Raw genomic sequence first — 26375 nt, forward strand, 5'->3', positions numbered from 1 at the left:
ATGTATACCAGCATGTTCCACACTGTTTTTAACAAGGCCTTTTCCTCAATAAGAGCATTCAGCAGGCCAGCTGACTTATGCTACATTAAATATTGTTGTGTGTAATGCCTAGGCTGGTGAAATGTAAACTGTATTGTAGTTGATGTGGAACATAAATGTATTATATACCTACTTTACGGGAAAGTTGTATATTTTTATTAAAGAAAATTGTTATTCAAATTATCATCAGCCTTTTTATGATATTAAATCAAATACTGATCATATAATGAATTATAATTTATTAATTCACATAAAATTGTTTTTATATTCAGTGTCAGTTTATAAAGCAGAAGTTGAAATATCTGTTAACTGATGGGGAATGTTTAAATATTTAAAATATAATGAAAATTTAACAGCAATCATTTATTTCAAAATAATAACTTGAACTTAAATTTTTGTTTCAAAAATTTTAAATTTTAACAAAGCTTTTTCATAAACAACATTTGCAGTTTGTTTTCCATCTACCAACAAATAAAGATTTTGAAATGATCCCACCTTGAAAACCCGATATCTCATTCACCATGAAAAGAGCAACATTGAGATTGAGAAACAATCTAACAACTTTCATACTTTGACCTTGAATCTCTTTAGAATATTTAACATTATTTAAGGTGTCAATCTGCAAAGATTGTTTCAGATTGACTCAATAGGCTGGGATTAATTAATCAACGGGCTTTACAAAATAGAAATAGGCTTAAGTTTAGTTTTGACCCATTTGGACATTTCCTATAGTTTTTGTAGTGTTAACATATAAATTTTGATTGAAATTGGTCCAGTAGGCTTGAGAGAGTTAGGGTACAAACAAACACACATTTCATCTTTATATTTATAGATTACATGTAGATGTAAAATGCATTTCTTCTGTAATAGGTTAGTTTTCATTTTCTTCCTCAGATTTTGTTATTCAAAAATTTAAAAGCCCTAGAATATTTACATTTGAGGGCTTTATTTTAACTGAATTTTTTCCTTTCTACAAATACAAAAACTTTAATTAAAATGAAAGTTTTATAATTAACTTCAATGTAAAGGTCATTTTTTTCTAACTTTATTACCAAAATCTGTAAATTCTTCCAATAATAGTCATTTAAAGTGACTTAACAGCAGTTTGAGTCAAAGTGAACTATTTAATCTATCTGAACCATATCTAGGCTTAGGTCTTGTTTATATATTAAGATGGTAGATTTGATTTATATAAATTAGTGTAAGCTTAGCTGTTTTATTTATTCACCAAATCATTAAATCATGAATTTTTTAGGCTTAATTTTTTATTTGTTTGCTAACTTGTTGAAATATATATATCTGCTTTATTATTTAAAAGCTCTTTAGATGTGTGTTTGTGTGATTTTCTTATATTATAAGAAAATAATGATTGTGTATTGTTATTTGAATTTATGCTATTTTAATGTTAATTTGAATTGTACTTTATTTTCACTTGTACTTAATAAGTATCAGTTATCTGCTGTGCTCACCAAGGAGAATCGAACCCCTGAATTTAACATTGTAAATCCATAGACCTACTGCTCTCCCAGTGGAGGACACTTTATCAATATTCCACTTGCATTTTCCATAACATAATAAATGTCTACTCCCTAGCATAAAAACAAAAATCATGAAAATTTCTGCCATTCCTACTCCTGTTTGCTTCAAGTTTATTTTAAAAATATTTTGTATGAAATTGAACATTAACTAAATATTATTATGGTTTTCTTTAAGAGTAATATTGAGCCAAAATAATATCCCTTTTTACAAACTTGGGGTGTTAAAAATAAAGCCATATATAATTTATATGAAATAATACTCTTTATTTTCATTTTCCCAAAAGAGATGGCACACTTTCTACCTGTGAACATTTTTTATACAATATTTTCATTTATAAATTTGAAGTTAGAACATGAAGAGTTCATAAAACTTAAAGCAGATACAATAATGTACTATATTTTATTTGGAACAGTTGCATCTCTTTTACGTAAGCTTAAACAACAATCCAGAGAAGCCATGGAAACAAGAAGACCTGATTTGGTACGAGCATTAAATCAGATGGGTGATTTTTTCATGGAGTTGAAATGGGACTTTCAGAGTTGGGGTAAACACATTACTTTTATGTTTTTGTATTTGGATTTTATTTACGATACTAAAGCTTTTAGTACATATTCTGGAAACTTTTAGTTTTTAGAGATACAGTGTGAACTGTTTGCATTCTCTCAGTAAAGTATTGTATCTTTTTAAGTGATGAACTATGGTCAAAATCTATTTAAACTGAATTTTAAAAAGAACAAGAACAATCAGAGAGATTACATACCTTTTTCCAACCTCTCTTTCTCAATATTACATGTATTTATTATACAGAATAACATAAAAATTTCATATTCAATAACTTAAAAGATCATTCTCATTTCTAGAATGATAAATGATATGGATCATTTTTTTGTAATTTGATGAGGAGCCTTAACCTTAAGGTACTCATAAAGCATGGTGTAAATCTGATTGCACTTTACAGAGCTATTAAACAAAAAATTATAGAAATGCTTTATCTCCCCATTTTGAAAAAATGCTCCAAAGTGATCTAGAATATGAATCTGAATCCAGACCATATTTGAAGAGGATTGTTTCATACTGACTTCCCATCTTGTGTAAAATTTTCATATACATTGGCCTATTAGTATTTGAGTTGTGCACTTGGAAACAGACATACACACAGACCCAAATAAAGTATGTAATATTTATGATATTTTTATCTGTTTATTCACCTTTTCTTTTTAACTTAAATTGGAAAGTAAGTTTAATTTTTACTTATTTAACTGTCTCTTTTCTGTTGTGTTCTGGAACAACCTTAAAATGACAATACAAAATTATTTTGAATAATATCTTTATCATATTACTCTTTATTTTTTAAAAATAGAAGTAAAACTTTTCTTCCTGTGTTTTTTTATTGTTTTACTGGTTATGTATTTTCAGCCACTTTATTGGTGATTATTTACACAGGAAAAAGTTTTATTATCTATTGAATGAGATAAATTTTTTTTTTTAATTTTTTTGGAAAGTTTATTGTTTCACTTCCTTTCTACATATTTTTTATAAAATACTATATACATTTATATGAAATGTGCATAAAAAGATTTCTATTGTGCAAATCACATTGTAGAAAATCCTTCTACCAAAAAAAAACCTCATTCATATTTGTGTAAGTGTATGAAACTAAAATCCATGGTAAAAAGAATTAATTCCAAAATTGTTGATGTTAGATTTGAAACAAAAAAATAGGGTGTTTTTAAGTGTATAACTCATATACACAAATTAAAATTTCACAAATATATGGAGTAGGCAGTTATATCTTTTAGTTGTAATGTTTAGGAACAATCATTTATGATAATGTACTTTTCATTGATTTTGATTTTTAAAGAAAATGTGTTCTAAAATACAAAGGTTAAAATAGCTGCTTTGTAGTTTTAACAATTACAGCTTCAATAACATTGTTATATTACAGTACACTCTTAATCATAGGTGACAGAAATTGTGTGTTTTATGTTGACACATTCTGATGTCTTTAAATAATGATCTCCATAGAACAGTGTGATGAAATGTAATTTTACTTACCATAGGAAACCAAAATATGACATATGTAAAAGTTATATAAATAGTGAAGTTTCAAAATTGCACATAGGTTTGTGGTTTGTGCTTTGGTATTCATTGTCAACTGAAAAATACTCTTTTTTTTTTTTCAAAGATATTTAGACAGAAAATTTTTATACCTTGATTAAAGGTATAAAATGTGCCTGTGTCTAGTAGTAGTTTTTAATGGCATGATTTAAGTGTTTTTCTGCTTCTAGTTCCTCTGGTTTCACGACTGCTTCCATCAGATATTTGTAGAATCCACAAGAAAGGGTCCAGTATCAGGTAGATATGAAAATTATAATAACTATTGGATCACTTATAATTTTTTTTTTCCCAAAATAATTAACAGAAAAAAACTAATATAAAAGACACTACATTCTAGAAATATAACGAAGTACAGTCTACAGTGTAATGTTTTCATCTGCCACAGAATTGGCAGTACCTGTATTGAAAGTTTACTAATGTAAGTATGAAATTTTCAACTTCCTTAATGTACTTTTTATTAGATGTTTGCAAATGATGCGAATTTGCTTTAGTAACTAGTTTATATAAATAGCTGAAACAAAACTTGTTTGTAGCAATGGATAGAAAATTTTACTTCTGTTTTTCTTTCCTGACATAATATACATTAAAAAGTGCAATAAAAATACGTAAAGGTACCAATACTGAAAAACAAACATTGTTTTCGAGAATTCTAACAATAGTGGTTACATAATTTACTCTAATGCTGAGGAATGTACAACATTGGTAGTTTTTTTCCACAACTAGATATAAAATTAGATGCCTCAACCCCTAATGACCTTCCTCATTTCATCCTGTATCAGTTTAGAGCTGATTAATCAAAAATGTGGAAACATATAAGGAACACACACACATTGATATATATATATATATATAGTTTGTTATAACTTTAAAAACAAGCTTAAACAAAAATAAATGCCCACCCGCTAGTGCAGCGTTATGTCTTTGGATTTACAACGCTAAAATCAGGGGTTTGATTCCCCTTGGTGGGCTCAGCAGATAGCCCGATGTGGCTTTGCTGTAAGAAAACGCACACAGCACACAAAAATAAACAAAGAAATGCTGCACTAATTGAAAAAATCCCAGGGTACAAGCTATAATGTGGGATTATAAAATGTACCCATTTAAAATTTCTAATAACTATTTGTAGGTAAGGATAAGGTAATTTAACAACTTGGCACTACTTTATGTGGATGTACATCCTGTTGCATATAAAGGCTTGTTTAGGGCATGATAGTCACAGTAGACTTTAACAAATGGGTAGTGGTTGGGATCTATACTATTTTGTTTAGATAACTAGATGGGATGCTTCATACTAGTATAATTAGTCTTCTGTGCTATCTGTTAGTTTTTTTCTACCATATTAGGAGCTGGAATGCTAACTTTAAGAGATAAATTTTCAACTTATTTACCCACAAATGGTAGTTACCTTATTTTCTTATTTTTATTTCAATTCATTTTTCTTTACTTTGGAGAACAGAAACCTTCCCACAGCTGTCTGCAGGCAGTGGAGGGTGATATAGATATGGGATGTTGTTGGCTTGAGCACCCGTATCTTGCTCTCCTAATTTCTCTTTCGATATCTATCATTACTCTTTTATTTCTTATATGAGACTGCCAAATGGAGGTTAAGGCTGATAGGCAGTGTATCCCCACCACAATGTGGGTCCTATTTCTACTTCAGTCATCTCTGAAATCTAGGGTACATTTTATAATCCCACATTACAGCTTGTACCCTGGAATCTTTTTTAATTAGTGCAGCATTTTTTATTTAATTTATTTTTGTTGCAGTTTGTTTTTTAAGATATAACAAGCTAATATAATTAGTCAGAGGTTTGGATTTGCTGTTTTTTAATGCAGTCCTTCCTTGCGATTTTGTTTACTTTATCAAAATATATTAATTTTTAGTAATATATATATGCAGATGTATGTATATGTGTGTCAACATGCACATATATTTTAGTTGTGAGGATGTTTCCAGAATATAAAGGGTTTTAAACCAAAATTAAAATGATCATTTTGAGCCTAACTTAGCTAGAAACTTCTTTGTCATTTGTAATTGCTACTTTATTTTTCAGATGTACTTATTTGGCATGAGTATTGAATGCATAGTTGCAATTAGAAGTATATTAATTTATGCCAATAATCTATATGTATGTTACATGTAGTAGTAAGGCATTTCTTAAAATGAAAATCTTCAGGTAAAATGTTAATAACAGTTGTTATTTCATTTGTAAACTTCACATTTATCTGTAAAGAAAAATATTTAAGGCCACACTTATTAAGTAACAAAAAGGTAGACATCTTGAAGTAAGATAGAACTCATAGGTCCAATATCTACATCACAAAGAACTTTCACTTATTTTAAGTTTCCTGTGTTGAAAGGAATGTAAATAAATATGACAGTGGTTATGTTCCCTTTGTAATGAAAGAGGTGAAACAGATCTGTGTTTCTTTGTTTTTGTATGAAAATCAAATAATTAAGGGATACTGGTTTTCATTAAATTAGTTGATACAATTTCTTTTATTCTTGCATATTTGAATTTTGCTGAGACAAAAAACATTTTGAATGCCTGAACTGCTCTCTTATTAAGAGATTAACATATATGTTAAAATATCCATAAGGCTAGGATGAAACAAAGGCCAAATTTTGACAAGAAATATTTTTTGTATTTTCAAATTGATTTATTTTTATTTTTATATCAGTATTGTTTGAAATAAGTCAATAGGATTGGCACTTATTGAAAATGATTCTTAATTATGAATATTGAATGCATGTAATTGTTTGGTATGTCACCTACTTTTTCAATTATATCCATGTATTAATCTTGGAGAGTCAAGGATAGATATTTTAGCACATGTTAAAGATAAGGGGGCACTTCTTTTTTTTATGTATTACAAAATTTCTACAGTAACCCCCATAGTTTAGCACACTGTAAAACCATAAATAAAGAAAAGCGTGTAATTTAAATATGTATTCTCTGAGGTTCATATTTACCTGTATCCTTATATGCTTATATCTTAATAATAAAAGTATTAAAAGGGCACAATTTATATGGAAGGTTTAATCCTTGCCAAGGATGCAATGCAGATAAAGCTCAATGAGTAGTTTTATGTTAAAAAAACTAATAAATGAAACTTGGTTTAAGATTTGAATTCATAATACTGTTTAGTGAATGAAAGCAATAGTTTACATAGTTTTATCAATGCTTTTAAACCTAAAAATTCAGAAACCAAAAAAGTATTTTCTTTAATTAGAACAAAAATCTATTTATAGACTTGAATATTTGATATATAAATATTGTATATAAATTAAAATAAGTATTTTTAATGGTGAATGCCAAACCACACATTTTTTAGAGAATAAAAAACCAGAAATATTGCACTTTGATACACTAGGATACTTTGTTAGAACAAATGTGTTAAGTTTTGCTAGTGTCGAATATAATGTCCCCAGAAAATATTAAACCACAAGATTCAAGAATATGGTGGATAGGCTGTAAGTGAAAGAACAATTGTGGGAGAGAAGAAACAGACTGTGTTATGTATCGGTGATGTCAAGAAAACCCAGTTGTAGAGAAAAATATATACGTAAAAATGGCTCGTTTGGGTTGAGATTTTTTTTTATGTAGAGCAGCGAACAACGTTTTGACATCAGGTTCACAAAGAAAACCTGACAATGACCGAAGAAGGTCAAAATGTTGTTCGCTCCTCTACGTAAAAGAAAAAAATTCTCAACCCAAACGAGCTGTTTTTACATATGTATGTGTTATAACCATTGAAAGACATTATTTATTATTCCAATATAAGACAAAATGAACCATTTATTACAAATACATCTTAACAAGAGGATTACTGCATATTAATTTTAAAGCAAAGTGTTTTAAGAATTGTACATATTTATTACAAACACTATTGTGTAAAAGGCCAAACACAAATGTGCAAATGTTTTTTATAATAACTTATAAATTTTTATAAATCAGTCTGAAAAGAGAAGTTTGATATTGTATTTTAAGATTTAATTTGACTAGAGAGAGAGTTGCCAGGCAGTACCACCACCTTTTTGAAGCATTATAAGTTTTGCATTTGTTCTAGTTTTAGGCATTTAACCTAGTATATTCAGATAATTCACTGTCACCCTTGCATCTCAATTACCACATTTTAAAAGTACTTGGATTATATTGGATTTGTGTATAATAGTTAAAACACAATTTTTTTTGTCTGTGTGAAGAAAATTTTAATCACACAGGAAATTTGTATGCTGTGAAGCCTTGAATATTGAATAGCCTCACAGATATCTGTTTGTTAGTAAGCACAAAACTACATAATGGAATATCAAAACCTAACCTGTAGCCTTATAAAACTTCAGATTTATAGTTGAACCACTAGATGGCTGTCTCTTTGGTAAATGAAAGTTGTACTTTTTCAACTTTTCATTTAATCTTGTTATAGGCATTTATTGGCATGCACTATCATTTTTAAAATGTATTCATAAAAATATGTTTTTTGGATAATTTTCTGATAAATTATTAGAAAAAAAAAGATTTGGTTAGGTTTATGAAAATCTTTTACTGATAGACATACAATGTAATTTATTATATATTGTATATATTATTATTATTACTTTATTTTTGTTTTTTCTGTATAGATTAGACACAACATTAGTTGATTTCAATGACATGAGGTGGGAGAGAGGGGATGTGAGCTTCATATTTAATGGAAATGCTAAACCATCTCAGTCACTCACAGTCCTAGATAATGAACAAAATGTTTATCAAAATGTTCGCTATGAGGTAAGAGGTCAGATGTACCTATCTTAGTATTTGATATTTTAAAGAATCTTAAATGTCAGACACAAAGAAAATATTTACTATAATGCTAAAAGTAATCGTATCTTGAAAAATAATTTTGTGTAGAGAAAGGGAGATTCTTTTTTATGATAATGGGGTGAAACCTTAACAAAATAATACAGTTGAAATATTGTGAATAATTATTTTAGAATATAATTCCAATACAGTACCTTCTCTTTCATAATAGCTTTTTTTTATGCAGAGCTGCCCTCTATATGCAAAATTTTTGCATGCCACAAGCCTTGAAATTCCCACTTACCCTATGATCTATGTGGTTCATTGCATTTTCACATGTAAATTATCATCTGACAACCCTCCACCAGTTGGTGTGTAACACAACCTTCTGCCCCTCGGTGTGGATTCCTGTACGTGGTGAGGGGACCTCCCAGGGAAAGTTCTGTTCTGTCTGGTTACCTTCTCTGGGATCTAAACATCCACCTACGTGTTTGCCGTGCGTGGTGACCCGTGAAGGGGAGGAGAGGGTCCTGGTGGTTGAGGGGTCCAACCATAACACACCACTTTGGCCTCGAATTCCTGTAGACGGACAGCCTTTGGGTGGCCCCCCTTGGGTCAATATTACATTCTCTTTCAGAAAAACCTTTAGGGCAAATGTCCCCTTTTTTTATTCAGAAGGGACTAGAGGGATTTGCTGGTTCTCCAAAGTCAGTAATGAAAGCTTTGATCTGGTGACATATTGGTTGAAACATCCACATCCCAACACAGTGAACTCCTCTTGAATTCAAAGGCAATTGGGGATATACCTATTGAGGTTACACCCCATGCTACCTTGAATTCTTCAAGAGGAGTTATTGTTGAAAGGGATTTGAAGAACTTTCCCAAGTCAGAGATTCTCGCTGGTCTCTCCACTCAAGGAGTTTCTGCAGTGAGGTGCATCTCCACTCGCAAAGATGGAGTTACACTGCCAACAAATACCCTCGTTTTAACATTTACTTCACCACGTGCACCTGCCACCATCAAGGCAGGTTATCTCATTTGCAGGGTTCGGCCATACATACCAAACCCTCTTCGATGTTTCCGATGTCAGAGATTCGGCCACTCAAAGACATATTGTCGTGGTTCCCTGACATGTGCTCATTCTGGAGGCAAGGACCACGATACCTATGACTGTGACATGAACCCACATTGCATAAACTGCAATGGTTCTCACCCCTCTTACTTTCATTCTTGCCCAAAATGGTTCGAGGAAAAAGAGGTGCAGCGTTTGAAAACGACACATGACATTAGTTATCCTGAGGCTCGGAAATTGCTGTCCACAACTCCATCTCGGACATATGCTGCTGCACTTCATTCCACAACTACAGTGGGAGTGCAGACAGATCTCTCTGTGCCTCCAAGAGAATCGTTTTCAAAACAAATGAAAAGCCTTTTGACCTCCATGGTTAAAAAGGTCAATGAATCGACTTCCACACCCATCTCTGTTCCTCCCATACCTTCCAACAAACCTCAAGATCGACGTCCTTCAGTTTCAAATACGGGCATTTCTTCTGATACATCTTTTTCTCCCACCACAAGAGACAAAACAATTATTCGTTCACGTCCTCAGTCACTGGATTCCCCTTCCAATAACAAAAACCTGCCCACTCGACCCAGAGCAGGATCCATGGAGGTTGATAGACCTCCTCCGACTAAAGACAGTAAAGAAAAAAGACGTGGTCGTAAACCGAAGGGTTCTCCAGCCACTTCACCTACCCGTTCTTAAAAATGGCCACCTTGATACAATGGAACTGTCGAGGTTTAAGTTCTAATCTGGATGACATCAAAACGCTGATTGTTTCCTACCATCCTGTTTGTCTTTCTTTGCAAGAAACATTTCTCAAATCTGCTGATACAGTCTCCATTCGGCAGTTTTCTCTGTACAGAAATGACAGGTTGTGTGATGGTCGAGTACATGGAGGGGTGGCACTGTTGGTTGATCAGCATTTGCCCACCCTGTCTTTGTCACTCAACACACCCTTGGAGGCCGTAGTCATCCGTGTTTCCTTGGGTCATACCATCACTGTTTGTTCTCTGTACCTGTCCCCTGGAGAAACATATGATCAATCAGACCTTGATACTCTCGTTGAACAGTTGCCGTCTCCATTTCTAATCCTGGGGGATTTTAATGGACATCATCCCCTCTGGGGAAGTGCTATTATTGATGGGAGGGGCCGATCTGTAGAGCTGATGCTCTCTGATCACAATCTTTCTCTTTTTAATACTGGTTCTTCTACTTACTTTCATGCACCTAGTCAGTCCTTTACCGCTATTGATCTCTCGGTTTGCTCCCCTTCATTATTCTCCCATTTTTCATGGTGGGTTGACAGTAATCCACTAGGCAGTGATCATTTTCAGATCTGGAGAGACTCCCACTTTCAAGCTGCTCAGGCAGACTGGTCCACTTTCACTGCTCTCGCAGAACTTGATCCTGCCATTGTAAATCAGCCATCAATAGACGACTGTGTAGCAGCGGTAACTGACTGTATTACACATACAGCTGCTCAGTGTATTCCTAAAACCTCGACACGTTTTCCACGATATCCTTGTCCGTGGTGGAATCCTGCTTGCCACTTAGCACAGAAGGCTCAAAAACGGGCCTGGGATACTTTTCGTAGATATCCCACACTTTCAAATCATGTTGCTTTCCAACGGGCCCGTGCACATGCTAGGTGGGTAAGACGTCAAAGCCAGAAGGAATCTTGGATTAAGTTCACAACTAGCATATCTTCTACCACCAGTTCCAAGATCATATGGGACAGGATTCGAAAGGTTAATGGGCACTACAATTCTGTCCCCCTCTCCATCTTACTCTCTGATGGTCAGGAGGTGACTGATGTCTGGAGCATCGCTGACACCCTAGGTGAAAGCTTTTGCCGGGTATCTAGCACATCTGCTTATTCCTTCACCTTCCTGGCCATCAAGACTTGGGCAGAGCAATCACCTCTTTCCTTTCGAACTAACTGTTTCTTTGACTGTAATTGTCCCTTTACCCTGGTGGAACTGAAAATGGCCCTTCATCGGTCTGCCAGTACGTCTGTTGGGCCTGATGATATTTATTATGACATGCTGCACCATCTATCTCCTGCTTTTCTTGATGTCCTTCTGATTGTCTTCAACCGGATCTGGCAGGAGAATGTTTTTCCTGATGCCTGGTGCCAGGCTATTATTTTACCTTTCTCTAAGCCAGGGAAAGATCCCAAGATTCCTTCAAACTACCATCCAATTGCTTTGAAGAGCTGTCTCTGTAAGACCTTAGAAAGGATGGTTAATGCTTGTCTTGTTTGGTTCCTTGAATCAAACAGCCTCCTCTCGCTCACCCAGTGTGGGTTCTGTCGACAGCACTCCACCACAGACCACCTAATTCGTCTTGAAACATCTATCAGAGAAGCCTTTCTCAACCGCCAACATCTTGTATCAATATTCTTTGACATAGAGAAGGCTTATGACACAACATGGAGGTATGGCGTTTTGCGAGACCTCCATACATATGGGTTACGTGGCCATCTACCCATGTTTATTAAAAATTTTTTAATGGACAGGAGATTCCAAGTTCGTGTGGGTTCGACACTTTCCCGTTCTTTTGTACAGGAACTTGGAGTCCCTCAAGGCTGTGTATTGAGTGTCACACTGTTCAGTATAAAGATAAATGCCATCACTGAACAACTCCCTCTCACTGTTGCGAATGGGCTGTATCTCGACGACTTTCACATCTCATGTCAGTCGTCAAACATGAGATATATTGAGCGGCAACTACAAACTGCCCTCAATCTTGTACGGAAGTGGACTCTGGCGAACGGCTTTAATTTCTCTCTCTCTAAAATGGTATGCATGCACTTTTGCCATTGACGGGGGTATTCACCCTGATCCTGAACTTCATATCAGTGAAGTTTTGCTGCCAGTGGTCCCGGAGACCAAGTTCTTGGGGCTTATCTTTGATCGTAAACTGACCTTTATACCACACTTAAAGCAGCTTCGGGTCAAATGCACAAGAGCACTGAACATCCTCCGTGTCCTCTCTTCTACCAGTTGGGGGGCAGATCGCTGTTCAATGTTAAAGGTATATTGGGCTCTTATTCGATCGAAACTCGACTATGGATCAATGGTCTATGGCTCTGCCAGACCCTCGGCCTTAAAGATGCTGGACCCCATTCATCACCAAGGACTTCGACTCTGCACTGGGGCTTTCCGTACCTCTCCAGTTCAAGGCATATACATTGAATCTCATGAACCTTCTCTACACCTTTGCCATTTGCAACTATCTTTACAATATACTTCGAAACTTCATTCCTTACCAAAGCATCCCACCTGGAAATGTGTTTTCCTTCCTTGGTGGGCAGTACTTTTTCAGAACAGACGATCTGTCATTGCTCCATTTGGCTTTCGCATCCGGGCACAATTGGATGAATTGGGTCTGTCCTTGGATAACATTGCAGATTCCACAGGTCAGTCCATCCCACCATGGCTTATTACAGCCCCCAAATGTGACTTTTCTTTCAGTCACCTAAAAAAGGCAGATACTCCAGATTGGAAGTACCGTCTTTTATTCAATGAATATCTTTCAAACACTCATTCAGTTCCCATTTATACAGATGGTTCCAAATCAGGTAATTCAGAGGGCTCTGCTATGGTTTGCTGTGGTTCAGTAGTTGCGCGCAGAATCCTCTCTACAGCTTCTGTGTTCACTGCTGAACTGTATGCCATATCTCTTGCCCTGGATCATATTGCAGCTGAGCAGTACTCCAACTGCACTATTTATACTGATTCGCTTAGTTCTATACTTGCCTTGGAATCGCTACACGTTGGCTCACACCTTGTTCTTGCTGCTATTCAAAACCGACTGGTCCATTTCTCATTAACAGCTACTTCAATCCAGTTTTTCTGGATACCAGGCCATGTTGGTATTTGCAGGAACAAGCTTGCAGACATGGCAGCTAAATCTGGCTGCTCCAGCACCATCACCCCTGTGCCTATTCCGTACATGGACTATGGTCTTGTCTTCAAGGCTCGGCTCCATGCCAGCTGGCAATCCACTTGGAGTGAGCAACGCGACAACAAACTTTTTCAAATCAAACCCAATATTGGACTTTGGCCATGTAGCTTCCGTAAAGTTCAGAAGAAGGAAGTTGTTTTCACTAGGCTACGCATTGGTCACAGTTTTTTAACTCACCGTTTTCTTTTATCTGGAACTGATGCACCAATGTGTAGTTTGTGTAACACTCAAATCACTATCAGCCACGTTTTACTTTCTTGCCATCATTACAATTCTCAACGACGGCAATATTTTAAATATATTTTTTCCCAGGGTCAATCTGTAACATTGGACTGTGTTATTGGTGATGGTGACTCTATCCACCTTGATAACGTTTTTAATTTTTTAATGGCCATTAATCTTTTTAATCTCATTTAAGTGTTGCATATTTATTCATTACACCTTTTTAATTGTGGTTCTTTTTTACAGTTTTAATCTCTCTCATTTAATTTGACATTGGACAATGGCCAGATCATTAAATAACTCGACATCAGGACTGGAAAGGCCAACTTCAGGTGACTAACGCTACTGTTTGAACTATCCGTTTGAACTACTCGTTAGTCGTCCTGGCGAGTTGTTATTATACTTTTGCTGCATATCATTTCACACTTTTACTACTTTACCTTTTAGTACTGGCCATATTGACTCATAACCCGGAACCATGACTGGAAAGACCAACTTCAGGTGACTGACGGTGGTTTTTATACTTACCTGTTAGTCTTCCTGGCGGGTTATGATCATTACCATTCTGCTACAGGTAGTCCTTTACTACTTTGTTGACTGGATGTCACCATTGGTTTTTTTACGCCATTTTCTGTTTTAATTGCTGTTTTTACCTTCATTTACTTTTACAAATTTTACTCCATTTACTTGACTTTTATCTTTTTACTGGACATTTGTCTTCTCATTATTGCGATTTTGCTATGTCTTTTAAAACTTCTATTCTTTTACATTTTGATACTGGCTGCTATGACACATAACCCGGAACCAGGACTGGAAAGACCAACTTCAGGTGACTGACGGTGGTTCTTGAACTTATCTGTTAGTCTTCCTGGCGGGTTATGATCATTACCATTTTGCTAGAGTAAATACCTTACAACTTCTTATACTCTGCTTTTTCTCTTAACGTTGTAGACTAGGTGTCAACATTGGTTTTATACTTTTTCGTTTTACCTTCATTTCCTTTTATGTCTTTTACTACTTTACTTTATTTTTACATTTTAACCGGATGTTTAGCGGAGATAGCCTTGCTGCTTTGTGCCATAAAATACTAAATCAATCAATCACAACCTTCTGATTTACGTTATTCTCTCTATTTAATTCGACCTAATCATGTCATTAGACAGTTGTCTAGTGCGATGTTTTGAATTTGTGCTGATTTCTTTCTCTTTGCAAAGTAGTGCTTTAATGTTTCTACTGTTTTTTCTATAGTTTGTTCACTATAGTTTATTTTCAAGTTAACTTATCTTTGCTGCTTGTTTCCTACTTCTTAATTTTTGGCTTATTCACTGTCATTTGTGAATTGATATTTCATGTCATACTTCATATATTGTGACAAAGGTCTCAGAAGCTGTACTCCTCAACTTCTAGCATTTCTGTAGACTATTAAGTGGCTTCCTCTCCCAGCCTCATTTCTCTCTGGTTCTAGTGTCCTTCTCATTACTTTTGAATACCAATGTCACTTCACATCTATCTGAGCTGTTCAGACTTTTCTTTCACAGAATGATGTAGAACTCATCAGTCTTCTTTCCCCAGAGATGCCCAGTGATACAGCTGTAAGTCTACAGATTTACAACAATACAACTAGGGATTTGATTCCTCTCAGTGGGCTCAGCAGATACACCAATATGGCTTTGTTATAAGAAAAACACACACACTTTCCCAAGGATTTTATTCCTGATGTTTGTCACCCCCAAGAGACTGAGGTCAGTCATCCTGTGATTGATCTGTCTTGCCTTAACCAATTTCTGGATATTCACTGCTTTACCATGAAATCTTGCCTTCCCTTCCATGGAACTTTTCTCTGTGTCTAAGGGTGCCTATAGTCGATGTGTTAGATGTCATATTCCTATATCTCATCAGTCCAGACTCTGTCTTTCATTTGTTCACAGTGGGGTTGTGTGTTCAGTTTCATGGTTCATTTGGGCTTGCTTCAGCACAGTATGTATTTTGTTGTGACCAATGCCTTTGCACAACTTATGCATGCTTGAGGGTTGCATTTTCACCATTACATAAATAACTGACATCTGTTAGTTCCTTCCAAACTGGGGTCTTCTCAACACACTTATATGCTATTAATTCTAAAGATGGAGAAGTCCAAATATTTTGTCCAATTGGGTGTGATTTTAAACACTTACCTCAGTTGGACCCAATCCTCTCCATTTCACTTGCATTCAATGGAGCTTTCAGTTTTTATGTCCTTTGCTCTCACTTTCTGTATAAGAGGTTCTAGGGCTTTTGGGGACTTGGTCTTTCATGGAAGTCCTTATCCCTTTAAGTTATGTACATATGTCTTTTCTTCAGTGGACTTTGCATGGCCAATGGATTATTTCTTAGGATCCCTTGGACTTTCCATTTATTCTTCCTCCTACCATTCTTGACCATCATCACTGGTGGTTGAACAAGGACAACACTCTGGTGGGGTACTGGTTTCTCCTCCTTATCCAGATTTGCATCCATTCACTGATGGGATGCTTCTTTCTGGAGTTGGGGCATGGGTCAATCAGCAGGGGTCTTGCAGACAATAGTTTCGTATAGAACATTTGTATCCTATCAGTGTCCTGGAGCTTATGGTGGCATGGCATGTTTTGGATCATTTTCATCCTATTGTATTGAACAAACTTGAAAAGATCCATCCAAACAATTTCACCATTGTCTCTTATATTGTCTCTTATTAAGGTTGGGCCAAATTGTAAACTATGGTTGCTCAGGACATCAATTGGTGATACATGTGCTCCAGCTTCCATGCAGTCCCAGGTGGAGGACGATGTTGCATTGGTCATATTTTGCTATTCCTGGTGATCTAATTCACTTGGGTTGACCTAAATTTATGATTATGTGCAGGATAGTATGACAAAAGTTGTATGGGGTGTCCCTCCAAAGTTGTCTTCGAATGGAGACTAATTCCATCAGTCTTGATTTATATTCAGTATTTTGCTTCAACAACATGCATGTTCCAGACCATACTAACCCGTGGACTTTCATGCATAAGTATAGGGAAATTACTGCCCATTCCTTCTATTTCTTTCATTGAATAAATTAGGTTTGGTTATTTTCAGAATAGTGTTTTCATGGTTGCCCATTGCTCTGTCTCTATCAATGTTCCTCTAGACTCTCCAGCACATTTCTCCTCTCCCCTTCTTTTTTGTGGAATATTATTAACCACATGAATTTTATTTGTGTATTCAATGAATTAAATTGGATCAATGTGAATAAGAAAATATAATTGTTTTATTTTTATATCAATAATAACACTGTTTGTTACTTTACTGTTACTTATTAGTTGTGATAGCCTTTTGTATCTTCATTTTTACCAAATAGTAAGGTTGTATTTAAAAATCTAAATTTTAGAGCTTTATTTGTATTAAAACATCATTTTTGTGAAAATTGGATCTACTTATCAAACAGGAAACGGAAGCTGAAATAGAAGATGAAATTGACTTGTTGATGAGTAGTGATATAGTCAGTGTTCAGATGTCTACAAAATCTATCACATTCAACAGGGCACAGACTGGTTGGATTTTCAGAGGAGATAGAACAGTAAGATCACATAAAAGGATTTAATTTTGTGTTGTTGAAAGTTAGTTTGGTTTTATCTTTAGCTTTCAAAAAATTATGCTGTGTTATGGTTTGATAGAGGAGAAATATTAAAGCTTTCTGAAAGCCTCTAAAATGCTTGCAGGCTTTGCATTTTTGCTTTCTTTATTTTATGTAAATTTAACACAAGATCTCTCCATTAACAAGAGTTGTAGTAGTGTTTTGAATGGGAGGGCAAAGAACAAGAAATTGCAGTAATTGTTTTTTGGAAGCATCGTATACTTTATTGGAAAGCCTGGAATCTTCTATATCCAAATGTGTAGTCCATTTGATGATAACATATCTCATTCAGAAGTAATGAGCAGTCAGAGACACAAGGCCATGAAGCAACCACACCACTTTACCAGCATTGGTCACACACAAATTAATTACCTCTTTCTTTTTTTAAATTCTCAAATCAATTATATGACCTATCTTCTCTGACTGTTTGAGATTGGAGACTTTGTGCTTGATTTTCTGATCTTGTAGAAGGCAATTTCTACTATCACTTCTGTTTTCGTCACTACCAGACCTATTTTTGAGTGTCGCCAAAGAACCTTTGCACTTGATAGATGAATTAGCTTCATTAAGGGTTGCAAACAATCCATCATGATTGCATCTAAAGAGGCTGTACATGATACTTGTAAAACATCTGAAACCTTGCACATAAAGGTAATTGATGAACATGGTGAACAGAAACAAAGTTTTAGTCATGGTCAGTTTTGTTTGGAGTTATCTTCTGAAGACGTTTTTCACTCTGGTATGAAAAATAAATATAGTGATAGGCAAATAAAGAAGGCAGCTCATGTAGCAGATCCATCGGATAAATAAGAAGTACTGTCATTAACCTATTATGGGGTTTCTGCTGATGGTGAAAATCATTTGTAACTATCAGTTTTTGTCCAGTTTGGAAACTGTAAATAGAATTTGTCGTACTTTATTTTGTGCTGTATCCTGAATTTCACTGAAATTAGATAAGTCATGGATATTTTACATCTGATCTCTGCCACCAAGATTTTAACCCAAGATTGAAGGGAAACATCTTGTATGAAAATATTTCATTTATGCTTTCAAGTTGAAACCACATTATATACTTTTTATACTATTTGCAAGCTATTTTATCCTGATTAAGTCTCAAGTGAGGTGAAAAGTATTTTGTACAATTAATTACTTGAAGTGAAATTTGATTTTTAGTTTTCCAAAAATGAGTATTTTATATAATTAAGAAATAGCTGTCATATACTGTTAAGTTTTTTGTTTTTGTTTTTTTATCATACATGAGAGAGAATTTTTTTATCTTGGAGACCTTTAATCTGTAAATATATTAGCTTAGTGGAGGCATGTGTTCATTTTCACTATTTGAATTTCTCTTCAATGTAGCTAAAAAAAGGAAGTTATGTTCGTCAAAAATTATTTACCAAGATACTGAAATATAATAACAACAGTTTGTAATTCTGACATATATTGTTTAATATATCTTCTCACCATTCATTCACATGTAGTATATATTTATACATGTATTTTTTTTCATCATAATAGAATTCCTAATTTAACTGATTTGATTATATCTTTGTAATGTGGTTAAAAGTGTACATGACTTATACTGCTTGCTTCCTAAAGTGCTAATAATTGATTAATGTTTGTTTCTAATAGCATATGATAATTGAAGTTCAAATAATATACTTATCATTCACCATAAAAATATGATGTTTAGCTTTTTTGCAATAGATGTAGCCTCTTCTACTTTTTTATGATACTGATGGCTTACTTTGTTGGGTTTCATGAAAATTAAACCAAATCCTTGTAGGATATGAGTTTGCAGAGGGAAATATGGAATTTCACAGATGTATACAGTTATGATCTAACAAATCAAAGATTGTATGAACAAATGATTTATTTTTAATGATATCAATATTGGTATTTTGTTTTTTATGTTATTGTAATTTTAATACCTATATTTTTTTCACAAATATCTGTAAACATTGTTTTGTTGTATTAGTTTACTATTATGAAATGTGATGTTAATTTCTTTGTTTAAACTTATTTGTCTTGTTCTAAATTAAAAAATTTTTATTAGATTTTTCTTCAACTTTTATAAGTACTAAAATTTTCTGCTGTTTCGTACATGCTTTACTCAGTTTGTTTTTACATTTTAGGAAATGGTAGGACCTTTCTTAGCTGATTTTTACTTCATCAATGGACTAGTTTTAGAATCTAGAAAAAGGTATGTTTTTGTTTAAATATGAAAATTAACAGAATTTTATTTGGAAATGAAATGGACGGTGAAGCTTAATGTTTTCATAAGTGTGATCTTTCAAATTACTAGATAATATTAAGTAAATTTGCCTTCCATATATGAATTAGTTTTCTTTATAAAAATGCTGTACCATTTACAAACTCTTTATTTTTACTAACAGTTACAAAGCTACATGATTAGTATAGCAAACATCCTCTATTATAGAATAGAAGGCCCAGCTTGGCTAAGTGGTTAAAGCACTCGATTTGTAATCTGAGGTACATGGATTCGAATCACCTTCCCACCAAACATGCTCACCCTTTCAGCCATGAGGACATTATAATGTAATGGTCAATCCCTCTATTCATTAATAAAAGAGTAGCCCAAGAGTTGGCAGTAAGTGGTGATGACTAGGTGCCTTCCCTCTATTCTTACATTGCTAAATTAGGGACAGCTAGTGCAGATACCTCTCGTGTAGGTTTGTACAAAATTAGAAAACAAACAAACATGGAATAGAAATTTCACCTATTAACTAGACTAGACATAATCTACAGCTGGGAGATATTCCAGAAAGAAAATAAGTATTGAATGAAATTAGACATTTTACAAATACATGATTAAAACTGAAGTCAGTTCAGAAAGCTTACTATGTTTGCATTTGATCATTTCCTAATGCCTCAAAGAGGAAAGATACAAAAATGTTATGTAGAATTTTTACAAGCTGTGTTTCCATTTCAAAGGAGAAAAATTATTTTAAAAGGTGCCAGTTGAAAATCTCAAGCTAAAAATATCCTTTTTTTCATGAATTTAAGAAAAAATACATTAATCATCTCTTTAAATTTACATGATGAATCATTGTTGTACAGTTTAAACATTGTTGTTTAAACATTTTTCAGGCGGGAACACCTTACCCAAGAAGATGTAATTAAAAACAAAGCAATCATAGAAAGTTTTACAAAGGGAAATGCAACTGGTTTAGAAAATTCTGAGGTGAGCTTAAAGTGTATCCATATATATATTTCACTGTCTTTTCTTAAATTTAAATTTTCATATTAAATTTCTTTCAATAGAAATTTTTTGGTGTTGTTGGGTTTTATTCCCTCAATAACAATTATTTTTTATTGGTGATAAAATTATCAATTTTTGGCTTATCTACACTCACCCTGTTTTATAGTAGTAGTATTAATACATTAGTTTACTTTGGGCATTTAGAGATAATTTAAACAAGCATTTAAAACCAAATAACTTGGTTAATATATCCTTTCCATTAATATTAACTTGTGATCAAAGCAAGCTACATTGATAAGTAATAAACTTAAACACTTAGTTCCTGGCTTAATTAATTAAATCTGATATTCAGATGATATGTACATACAAGTCTTGTTTAGACAAGTTTTTAACTCTGAGAAAAAAGTACTTATTGTAAGGCAAAATTTTAGTTTTTTATTAAAAAAATTTATTTATGTCACTATTATGTGTTTAAAATCTTTACTTCAAATATAGTGATTTATGAGCTGAGATCAATTTACTGAAATAGTGAATTTTAAAGTGGTTATTAACAAACTAAAAACATTGTTGAATTTAATTAATAACAGAAGTTACTAAGGGCTAGGACACATAACTTAAGAATGATAATTGGCCATTATTTGGAATATGCCATTTTTATTGCTAAATTTACCTAATTTGTGTAAATCTGGTGAGAAAAATGATGGAAAGGTTAAATAGTTGGGAGAATAAATAAAGTACCAGTCGGTTAAATCTGAGATTGCTTTTTCTTTGATATTTATGCTAAACCAAGATTAATATGTGAGGCTTCCTGTAATTAGCTCAATGACATACAGTTGGCCAATGACAAAAGGTCTTTTGAAGCTCAAAAATACTGGAATATTTTGGAAATGCACAAAATGATTGAAGTATAATACATACTGTACTATTAAAAAAATGACCTACTTAGATAATCAGATTTTCATGCATAAATGTACGTAATATTCTGTACCTGCTTTTAAAGTATTCAATATATATATTAGTACACCATATTTTTCTATGTGCTTATCTTAACAAGGAATTTTTCAATTTTTTAATTTTATACAGTTGTATGTTACTTTTTCAAGTAACACTTGATCAAGAAAGTAGTTGAGTTGCTTTCATTTTCCCCTCGGTGTGGATTCCTGTATGTGGTAAGGGGACCTCCCAGGGAAGGTTCTGTTCTATCTGGTTACCTTCTCTGGGATCTAAACATCCACCCACGTGTTTATCGTGCGTGGCGACCCGTGAAGGGGAGGAGAGGATCCTGGTGGTTGAGGGGTCCAACCCTAACACACCACTTTGGCCTCGAATTCCTGTAGACAGGCGGTCTTTGGGTGGCCCCCCTTGGGTCAATCGGCTGGTCCACTTGGGCTAGAGTCAACCAAGTACCAGTGTTGGAAGTTCTCAACGGGTGTTGTGGACATTGTGCCTGATGCTGGTGTTTGGGTATAGTGCTCACGAAACCCTGGCGTTGCTGCATTGTCCTTGCATGACTTTGTAGTGCATCCTCTTGTAGGGCTCCATGGTGGGTGGGGTCAGTGGGTACCGAAATTTTTTCTTTTTCCTATGGATCCTCTAAAAAATTTAAATAAAATTGTAAAAAACAGTCAATGGGTAGCGACCACGTCTAGAATACTCAGAACAGCAATCTTCAACATCAGTAACACACGTTACCTCATTTTCTTATATTACATTCTCTTTGGAAAACCTTTAGGGCAAATGTCCCCTTTTTTTATTCAAAATGGACTAGAGGGACTTGCTGGCTCTCCAAAATCAGTAAAGAAACTTCGATCTGGTGACATATTGGTTGAAACACCCACATTCCAACACAGTGAACTCCTCTTGAATTCAAAGGCAATTGGGGATATACCTATTGAGGTTACACCCTATGCTACCTTGAATTCTTCACGAGGAGTTATTGTTGAAAGGGATTTGAAGAACGTTCCCGAGTCAGAGATTCTCGCTGGTCTCTCCACTCAAGGAGTTTCTGCAGTGAGGCGCATCTCCACTCGCTAAGATGGAGTTACACTGCCAACAAATACCCTCATTTTAACATTTACTTCACCACGTGAAGCTGCCACCATCAAGGCAGGTTATCTCATTTGCAGGGTTCGGCCATACATACCAAACCCTCTTCGATGTTTCCGATGTCAGAGATTCGGCCACTCAAAGACATCTTGTCGTGGTTCCCTGACATGTGCTCGTTGTGGAGGCAAGGACCACGATACCTATGACTGTGACATGAACCCACATTGCGTAAACTGCAATGGTTCTCACCCTTCTTACTTTCATTCTTGCCCAAAATGGTTCGAGGAAAAAGAGGTGCAGCGTTTGAAAACGACACATAACATTAGTTGTCCTGAGGCTCGGAAATTGCTGTCCACAACTCCATCTTGGACATATGCTGCTGCACTTCATTCCACAACTACAGTGGGAGTGCAGACAGATCTCTCTGTGCCTCCAAGAGAATCGTTTTCAAAACAAATGAAAAGCCTTTTGACCTCCATGGTTAAAAAGGTCGATGAATCGACTTCCACACCCATCTCTGTTCCTCCCATACCTTCCAACAAACCTCAAGATCCACGTCCTTCAGTTTCAAATACAAGCATTTCTTCTGATACATCTTTTTCTCCCACCACAAGAGACAAAACAATTATTCGTTCGCGTCCTCAGTCACTGGATTCCCCTTCCAATAACAAAAACCTGCCCACCCGACCCAGAGCAGGATCCATGGAGGTTGATAGACCTCCTCTGACTAAAGACAGTAAAGAAAAAGAGCGTGGTGGTAAACCGAAGGGTTCTCCAGCCACTTCACCTACCCTTTCTTAAAATGGCCACCTTGATACAATGGAACTGTCGAGGTTTACGTTCTAATCTGGATGATATCAAAACGTTGATTGCTTCCCACCATCTGGTTTGTCTTTCTTTACAAGAAACATTTCTCAAAACTGCTGATACTGTCTCCATTCGGCAGTTTTCTCTGTACAGAAATGACAGGTTATGTGATGGTCGAGTACATGGAGGGGTGGCACTGTTGGTTGATCAACACGTGCCCACCCTGTCTTTGTCACTCAACACACCCTTGGAGGCTGTAACCATCCGTGTTTCCTTGGGTCATAACATCACTGTTTGTTCTCTGTACCTGTCCCCTGGAGAGACATATGATCAATCAGATCTTGATGCTCTCGTTGAACAATTGCCATCTCCATTTCTAATCCTAGGGATTTTAATGGACATCATCCCTCTGGGGAAGTGCTATTATTGATGGGAGGGCCGATCTGTAGAGCTGATGCTCTCTGATCACAATCTTTCTCTTTTTAATACTGGTTCTTCTACTTACTTTCATGCACCTAGTCAGTCCTTTACCGCTATTGATCTCTCAGTTTGCTCCCCTTCATTATTCTCCCATTTTTCATGGAGGGTTGACAGTAATCCACTAGGCAGTGATCATTTTCCGATCCTTTTGAGAGAGACTGGCCGTGGTCGATGCCACCCTACCAGCGTGCCCGGTGGAAGCTGGATCAGGCAGACTGGTCCACTTTCACTGCTCTCGCAGAACTTGATCCTGCCATCATAAATCAGCCATCAATAGACGACTGTGTAACAGCGGTAACTGACTGTATTACACATGCAGCTGCTCAGAGTATTCCTAAAACCTCGACACGTTTTCCACGATATCCTCGTCTGTGGTGGAATCCTGCTTGCCACTTAGCACGGAAGGCTCAAAAACGGGCCTGGGACTTTTCTTAGATATCCCACACTTTCAAACCGGGTTGCTTTCCAACGGGCCCGTGCACATGCTAGGTGGGTAAGGCGTCAAAGCCAGAAGGAATCTTGGATTAAGTTCACAACTAGCATATCTCCTACCACCAGTTCCAAGATCATATGGGACAGGATTCGAAAGGTTAATGGACACTACAATTCTATCCCCCTCTCGATCTTACTCTCTGATGGTCAGGAGGTGACTGATGTTTGGAACATCGCTGACACTCTAGGTGAAAGCTTTTGCCGGGTATCTAGCACATCTGCTTGTTCCTCCACCTTCCTGGCCATCAAGACTCGGGCAGAGCCATCACTCCTTTCCTTTCGAACTGACTGTTTCTTTGACTATAATTGTCCCTTTACCCTTGTGAAACTAAAAATGGCCCTTCATCGGTCTGCCAGTACGTCTGTTGGACCTGATGATATTCATTATGACATGCTGCACCATCTATCTCCTGCTTTTCTTGATGTCCTTCTGATTGTCTTCAACCGGATCTGGCAGGAGAATGTTTTTCCTGATGCCTGGCGCCAGGCTATTATTTTACCTTTCTCTAAGCCAGGGAAAGATCCCAAGATTCCTTCAAACTACCATCCAATTGCTTTGACGAGCTGTCTCTGTAAGACATTAGAAAGGATGGTTAATGCTCGTCTTGTTTGGTTCCTTGAATCAAACAACCTCCTCTCGCCCACCCAGTGTGGGTTCCGTCGACAGCACTCCACCACAGACCATCTAATTCATCTTGAAACGTCTATCAGAGAAGCCTTTCTCAACCGCCAACATCTTGTATCAATATTCTTTGACATAGAGAAGGCTTATGACACAACATGGAGGTATGGCGTTTTGCGAGGCCTCCATACATATGGGTTACGTGGCCATCTACCCATGTTTATTAAAAATTTTTAATGGACAGGAGATTCCAAGTTTGTGTGGGTTCTACACTTTCCCGTTCTTTTGTACAGGAACTTGAAGTCCCTCAAGGCTGTGTATTGAGTGTTACACTCTTCAGTATAAAGATAAATGCCATCACTGAACAACTCCCTCTCACTGTTGCGAATGGGCTGTATGTTGACGACTTTCACATCTCATGTCAGTCGTCAAACATGAGATATATTGAGCGGCAACTACAAACTGCCCTCAATTGTGTACGGAAGTGGATTCTGGCGAACGGCTTTAATTTCTCTCTCTCAAAACTGTATGCATGCACTTTTGCCGTCGACGGGTATTCACCCTGATCCTGAACTTCATATCAGTGAAGTTTTGCTGCCAGTGGTCACGGAGACCAAGTTCTTGGGGCTTATCTTTGATCGTAAACTGACCTTTATACCACACTTAAAGCAGCTTCGGGTCAAATGCACAAGAGCACTGAACATCCTCCACGTTCTCTCTTCTACCAGTTGGGGGGCAGATCGCTGTTCAATGTTAAACGTATATCGTGCTCTTATTAGATCGAAACTCGATTATGGATCAATGGTCTATGGCTCTGCCAGACCCTCGGCCTTAAAGATGCTGGACCTCATTCGTCACCAAGGACTTCGACTCTGCACTGGGGCTTTCCGTACCTCTCCAGTTCAAAGTATATACATTGAATCTCATGAACCTTCTCTACACCTTCGCCGTTTGCAACTATCTTTACAATATACTTTGAAACTTCATTCCTTACCAAAGCATCCCACCTGGAAATGTGTTTTCCTTCCTCAGTGGGCAGTACTTTTTCAGAACAGACGATCTGTCATTGCTCCGTTTGGCCTTTGCATCCGGGCACAATTGGATGAATTGGGTCTGTCCTTGGATAACATTGCAGATTCCACAGGTCGGCCCATCCCACCATGGCTTATTACAGCCCCCAAATGTGACCTTTCTTTCAGTCACCTAAAAAAGGCAGATACTCCAGATTGGAAGTACTATCTTTTATTCAATGAATATCTTTCAAACAATCATTCAGTTCCCATTTATACAGATGGTTCCAAATCAGGTAATTCAGTGGGCTCTGATATGGTTTGCTATGGG

The 26375-nt window shown here is 35.8% G+C and overlaps 1 protein-coding gene across 5 annotated transcripts in view; it reads left to right on the forward strand.

Annotated features, from left to right (window-relative positions):
* The window catches only part of LOC143224775 (ankyrin repeat domain-containing protein 13C-like), an 83300-nt gene that overhangs the window by 30772 nt on the left and 26153 nt on the right, over nucleotides 1–26375 (forward strand). For all 5 annotated transcript variants that reach the window (XR_013013435.1, XM_076453066.1, XM_076453088.1 and 2 more), the window contains 6 exons: nucleotides 1991–2122; nucleotides 3867–3933; nucleotides 8321–8465; nucleotides 17176–17307; nucleotides 19500–19567; nucleotides 20476–20569. Coding sequence is in view for 4 of the 5 variants with exons in the window: in XM_076453066.1 (XP_076309181.1) it covers nucleotides 1991–2122; nucleotides 3867–3933; nucleotides 8321–8465; nucleotides 17176–17307; nucleotides 19500–19567; nucleotides 20476–20569 (638 nt within the window). In the remaining variant the exon portion in view is untranslated. The remainder of the gene's footprint in view (nucleotides 1–1990; nucleotides 2123–3866; nucleotides 3934–8320; nucleotides 8466–17175; nucleotides 17308–19499; nucleotides 19568–20475; nucleotides 20570–26375) is intronic.

The sequence above is a fragment of the Tachypleus tridentatus genome, chromosome 1 (assembly GCF_004210375.1).
Source record: "Tachypleus tridentatus isolate NWPU-2018 chromosome 1, ASM421037v1, whole genome shotgun sequence".
NCBI lineage: Eukaryota > Metazoa > Arthropoda > Merostomata > Xiphosura > Limulidae > Tachypleus > Tachypleus tridentatus.